The 6000-nt window shown below is 41.3% G+C and overlaps 1 protein-coding gene across 3 annotated transcripts in view; it reads left to right on the forward strand.

Moving 5' to 3' along the window:
* CDK13 (cyclin dependent kinase 13) overlaps window positions 1-5682 on the forward strand; it is a 123328-nt gene extending 117646 nt beyond the window's left edge. The window contains exons 13-14 of one of the 3 annotated variants that reach the window (XM_045864926.3): window positions 1483-1935; window positions 2620-5682. In XM_045864926.3, the coding sequence (XP_045720882.1) occupies window positions 1483-1935; window positions 2620-3470 (1304 nt within the window). In that variant the 3' untranslated portion in view covers window positions 3471-5682. The remainder of the gene's footprint in view (window positions 1-1482; window positions 1936-2619) is intronic. The other 2 variants (XM_045864927.3, XM_045864928.3) reach the window with 2 other exon arrangements.
* The last annotated feature ends 318 nt before the right edge of the window (window positions 5683-6000 follow it).

Consider the following 6000-nt stretch of genomic DNA (forward strand, 5'->3'; position numbering starts at 1 on the left):
ATATAGAGTAGATTACCTTTAATGCTTTCCCGTGTAATCTGCAGGCTTATACTTGACCTTGGCCAGACTACATTAGAGCGCTGATGCATATTACTTTACAAACCAAGACCAATTGTTATTTGTTGGTCAGAGTTTCATTTTATTTTTTGTCGCCCCCCCCCCTTTTTTTAACTGTCACTGTTAAGAAGTGAAAATTCTGGTTTTGTGAAATGGGAGTGAATCCTCTCTGCCCCATTTTCGTCATCATCAGCTGTCTTAAAATAAAAAAATGCCCTTTCTGTAGAGGAGACGGCATAGTCACAGAATACCTCTGCTGACAGAGACCTGAACTGGAAAATGAGGGCAACGGGCTCTTAGCATGCAGCAAACAAGCTTGGCTCCTTATTTATGAATGCCCGCGGGTCACAAGAAGAACTTGCAAAAGTTTGTTTTGAGGTAACCTAAAAATAACTAAGAAGTAATAAAAAGTAGCTCAGGTTATATAAAGAGAGAAAATAAAAGGATAGCATTAATCATCAGTGTTTCATCTTCTTGGAGTTTCTCTTCTATTCACCTTTTATGCTTAGAGAAATTGCTTATTGGTGTAGTATCCCTGAACTTATATAGTAGTATCTGCCCTCGAACCTTGCTGTTACACGTGACTCAGAGAAGCTTGCACAAGAACCTGTGTAAACCGTCACAAGTCTAAACTGAAAATTGAAAAAAAAAAAAAACGCATCTGTGTCACTGGTGACGAGTTAATACCCTCTCGTGTGCACATTATAAGCATGCTCCTGTAGGAGTTCTAACTTCCCAAAGTGAGTTAACTTAAAAAATGGTAATTGGAATAAAATGCATTTTATGAAAGAGTCGGCAACATCCCAGTTTGAATTTACTGCGAAAATAAGGTGAAGTCCTTAGATAAGAAGCATTATTTTAGATGGGCAGTGCGGTGAGTAGAGCTCCGAGTCTGGAATCAGAGCACGTAGGTCCTGATCCCAACTCCGCCACTTCCAGAGTGTGTGTGTGTGTGACCCTGGGCAAGTGAGTGAGTGTCTCTGGATGTCAGTTTCTTCAGTAAAAAAGAAAGGGGGGCAGGGGTAACTAATAACAGAGCATGGCTTTAAGGTTGTTGTGAGGAGTAAGGGGTATGAAATGCTGAGTGCTGACTCGGTAGCTGTCCTCGTCCTCCTTCGTTCCCGTAGTTCCGGCTTCTGTCTCGGGGATGAGCTGCCAGCCGTAGTCCCGAGTTCCCTTTTGAAGTATTTACCCCTGAAGAGAACTTCTTCAGAACGGGCCGCAGTTTTTGTTGTTGTAACTTCTGTGCAGTTCCATCTTAAACGTCCATGAAATTAGAACTAGACCGAGAGACGCCTTTTTCACAGTGTTTCTTAAACACTGTCCCACAAATGTACATTTGAATGTGGTCACACAGGGCTGTTTTGGGGGGCGGGGTGTGCTGTGAATTATGGCAATTCTAATCAATACAAATTTTGTCTTTAGTAAAAACAGGCCCTGGACAGCAGTTAAACCACAGTGAATTGGCAATTCTACTAAACCTACTACAGTCTAAAACAAGTGTTAATATGGCTGATTTTGTCCAAGTGTTGAACATTAAGGTAAACTCTGAGACTCAGCAGCAGCTAAATAAAATAAACCTTCCTGCTGGAATTTTGGCAACAGGTGAAAAACAGACAGATCCATCCACACCACAACAGGAGTCTTCGAAACCATTGGGAGGAGTTCAGCCTTGTTCTCAGAGCCTCCAGCCTAAAGTGGAGACTGACGCTGCGCAGGCTGCCGTGCAGAGCGCGTTCGCGGTTCTGCTGACTCAGTTAATAAAGGCCCAGCAGTCAAAGCAGAAAGATGCGCTACTAGAAGAGAGGGAAAACGGATCGGGACACGAGGCGCCGTTGCAGCTCAGGCCACCCCCGGAACCTAGCACGCCGGCGTCGGGTGAGTGTGCAGGTCGCGGACCCTCTAACGCGCTGGTGCTCACGCTCTTGATGTGGAGGGGCAGTGGTAATGCATATTGTCCAGGGGCATTGCTAGTGGAGAGGTTCTGAAAATTCCCAGGGCACCACTTACAGGTGGTTTTCTTAGTCCATTTACTCCTAGGAGCAGATTCCTTAACAAGTTATCCATGTGTGATACGGCTCATTGTGAAGGCCATAGAGTTTGTCATGTAAACCTGTGGTTAAGAAATCATCTTTTACTCCAGCTACAACAACAAGATGGTATTGACCAAGGCAGAGGCTTTGTGTGTACAGGAGCTTTGTTCTTCGAGCCATGAATAGGGAGATGTGAGGTACCTTTGAAAAGTCAAATGCAATTAAATTTTGCAGTCACCATACACTTAAATGGTAGCAGGCAATGTTAGTACTTACATCCCTCTTTCCTTCCTTTCCCTTCCCTTCCCTTTCCTTCCTTTCCTCCTTTCCTTCTTTCCCTCCTTCCTTCTTTCCTTCCTTCCTTCCTTCCTTCCTTCCTTCTTTTCTTTCTTTTATTTTCTTTTATTTTTTTCCCAGATATGGAACTTCTCATGTTCTTTACAACCACCCATAGGAAACATTGACTGTTTTGAACATCTCGTTTTCCATGATAACTTTTAACTCTCTTTTTTTGTTTTGTTTCACTTAGGGCAAGATGACCTCATTCAGCATCAAGATATGAGGATGTTGGAGCTCACACCAGAACCAGACCGGCCTCGTATTCTGCCTCCTGATCAGCGACCTCCAGAACCACCGGAACCACCACCAGTCACTGAAGAAGATCTGGATTATCGGACAGAAAACCAGCACGTTCCCACCACTAGCTCTTCGTTAACTGACCCTCACGCCGGAGTGAAAGCGGCCCTGTTACAGCTGCTTGCTCAGCATCAGCCCCAGGATGACCCCAAAAGAGAAAGCGGTATTGATTACCAGGCAGGAGACACTTATGTACCCACGTCAGACTACAAGGACAATTTTGGATCCTCTTCTTTCTCTTCCGCTTCTTATGTTAGCAATGATGGTCTAGGAGGTAGCTCCGCTCCGCCATTGGAACGACGTAGCTTCATTGGAAACTCAGATATTCAGTCTTTGGATAACTACAGTACTACTTCATCTCATTCTGGTGGTCCACCTCAGCCTTCTGCCTTTTCCGAGTCATTTCCCAGTTCAGTAGCTGGATATGGAGACATTTACCTCAATACCGGTCCCATGTTGTTTAGTGGGGACAAGGACCATAGATTTGAATATAGCCATGGCCCCATTGCAGTCCTGGCGAACAGCAGTGACCCTACCACAGGGCCAGAGAATACTCATCCTTTGCCAGCAAAGATGCACAACTATAACTATGGTGGTAACTTACAGGAAAACCCGGGCGGCCCCGGCCTCATGCACGGGCAGACCTGGACTTCTCCTGCCCAGGGACCTGGATATTCACAAGGATACAGGGGACACATTAGCACATCAGCTGGCAGAGGTCGAGGCAGAGGGTTACCATACTGAGTATCTGTTTTTCCTCAGGCACATCATTTTTATCTGGAAAGACTTTTCTAGCTGCAATTTAAGGCAGCAATCCAAGAGACTTGAATAATATTAATTCAACAACAGCTTTATTTTTATGTGGAAAAGGGTCTTGCATACAATAGTTAAAAAAAAAAAGAAAAAAAAAACCTTTGCTTAAATTCATGCTGTTCTAAAAACTAGATCTATTGATTGTACATCTTCACAAATTCTAGTTAACAGTTTTATTTTGTATTCTTGCAGTTTTAAGTGGATGCTAATCTTAGGGACATAAGAGTCTTTTATGGCCCTCTTGCAGATCTTCTGAACTATGCACATTTGTGCTTTTTTTGTAAGTTTGGACCAACTTTTATGTAACAACCAACCAACGCCTCCCTCCCCCCTCCAGTTTTACAACAATCAGAAAGGGCACTGATTTATTTGGTATTTTTCTTTTTACAAAGCTACCTTTAGTCAAAGGTCACTGTCAGTCTTTGCACCTGCTTTCAGTGTTATTGTGAAAGGTGTACTTTGTGCTCACTTCAGAAAATAAAACACAACCTTTCTCTTGATGCAACAGTTTTATAAAAAAAAAAAATGGTCAACGTTATTTTTGTTTTATTTTGCAGATTATCATAGCCGAGCAAAATGCATTCAAATGAAATAGTGGGTTTTATATGAAAAATCTGGGGTGGGGAGGGTAAGTAAGTGCCTTAACAGGTAAGCTTAAGGTCTGAAAAAGCAGTTAACCTTTACACCCATTTGTCTTCTAAAGGGAATCAATACACTGTATTGAAGAGTCAGGGAGCTCTCCAGTGTTTCGGGACTGCCTCTCAGTTCCCGCTAGATCCGTTCCCTCGGCCTATCCCACTTTCTTCTTTCCTGCCTGCCTTTGGCCTGTGTGACCTTCCACTATCACCTCGTCTTGATAGGAGAGTGAGAGCAAAGAAAGGGACTAGAACTCCAGTCAGGACCTTGTTACTTCCAAGAAGTTCTACAGAGTTGTGTCATTTGAGTGGTTGAAAGTAATAGCTAAATGAGAATTTCCAAGTACCATTTCTTTTCGGGCTGCCCTGCTGTCCCCGTTTCCTTTTGCCATGGATCATTGGAGGGCAGTCGTGTAGAGGCAAGGCTTGAGAAACAGAATTTGCCAGATTCTATGAAAGTTCATGGGGGGCGGGGAGAGGGGTGGCAAACATCATATCTTAAGTTATGCAATTGCCATTTTAAGAAAAAATTAACTGTTCAGTTTGTTAACTAGAAACATTGCCTAGATTGAACTTATTGAAGCAAAAAAGAAAAAGTAGTGAGAGAAAACCTCTTATCTTCCCTCCTCTCATCTTCTGTGAGGGTTTTTATGACTTCTGCCAGACTTAGAGCAACTTTAGTTCATTTTAACATTTTTTTTTCTTTTATTAAAAGCAGCAAAGAATGACGGACTAACCCTTATGTAAGCAAGTTGTAATGGTGTCAAGTCTCACTAACTTCTTGTGCATGCTCACGCGCACACAGAATTATAATAGTTCTCGAGAGGAACCAAAGGTGAAGAACCAGTGTTTCCATTATCACTAAGTGGGAAAAGAAACTCTGGAAATGAGAGTTGTGCCAATTAACCATTTTGTTTTAACTGTTCTCTGGGTAACTTACTTTTTGATTGGAATTGTAAATTGGAAGAACTGTTTTAGAATGGAAATGGTTCTAGTTCTAAAGTCAGTCTTTTAACCCCCATGCCCTCTATCTGACTTGTGAACCTTCATTTCAAAACAGTATATGGGAAACATTATAGTTTGGTGACAGTAAGGATATTTTAAAGTGGATATTTGACCATTTTACTGCTATAAAATGAGTTGATGTCAGTTGATCATTTTATTTTTTCGATGGAAATTTTTTGTTGGGGAGAAAGAAATGAATGGAAGAAAAATTATTTTGCTTTTATTTGAATATTGAGTACTAACAACGTATAATAAAACTACATTGCAGGAAGTGAAGAAATATTTTGAAATTTAGCAAAATAGCTACAGTATTCAAGTATCTGAAATTTTAATATGGTGAGTCTTAGCGCTTTAGACTTTCCTGTAAGTGACAGTATCTAAGTTATTCTTAATAGTCACACTCGATAATTCTGCTGACCATAGCAGCTAACCTAAAATTGAAGATATTTATGTGACATGAATAGCCTGTGTTTTAAAAATTAAATATTTTATATAAAAGTGAACTGTGTTTGGATAGTTTTTCCAACATTTCAGTTATGTATTTATGTTGGGCGAGTGGCTGGGAGGACAGGGAAACTGTTGCTTGAAATTGGAAATTTGAACTACAGCTTCTAATATTGCCCCAAGACATCGTTAATTGTGAGACCTATCGATATTTTACGCACCACTTAGAAAAAAATGTTGCCAATTAAACGACAACACAATGCTAAGTTGCATGAATCGTAAGATACTTCCCAAATTCAGAGATGTTAGTCTACGAAAGAATCGATGAAATACAGTAGTAAAAACCTTTTAATGCGTCCCTTCCATACCATTTAATA

This window comes from Mirounga angustirostris, unplaced genomic scaffold (assembly GCF_029215605.1).
Source record: "Mirounga angustirostris isolate CCGP_5_RB_7025 unplaced genomic scaffold, mMirAng1.0.hap1 SCAF_12, whole genome shotgun sequence".
NCBI lineage: Eukaryota > Metazoa > Chordata > Mammalia > Carnivora > Phocidae > Mirounga > Mirounga angustirostris.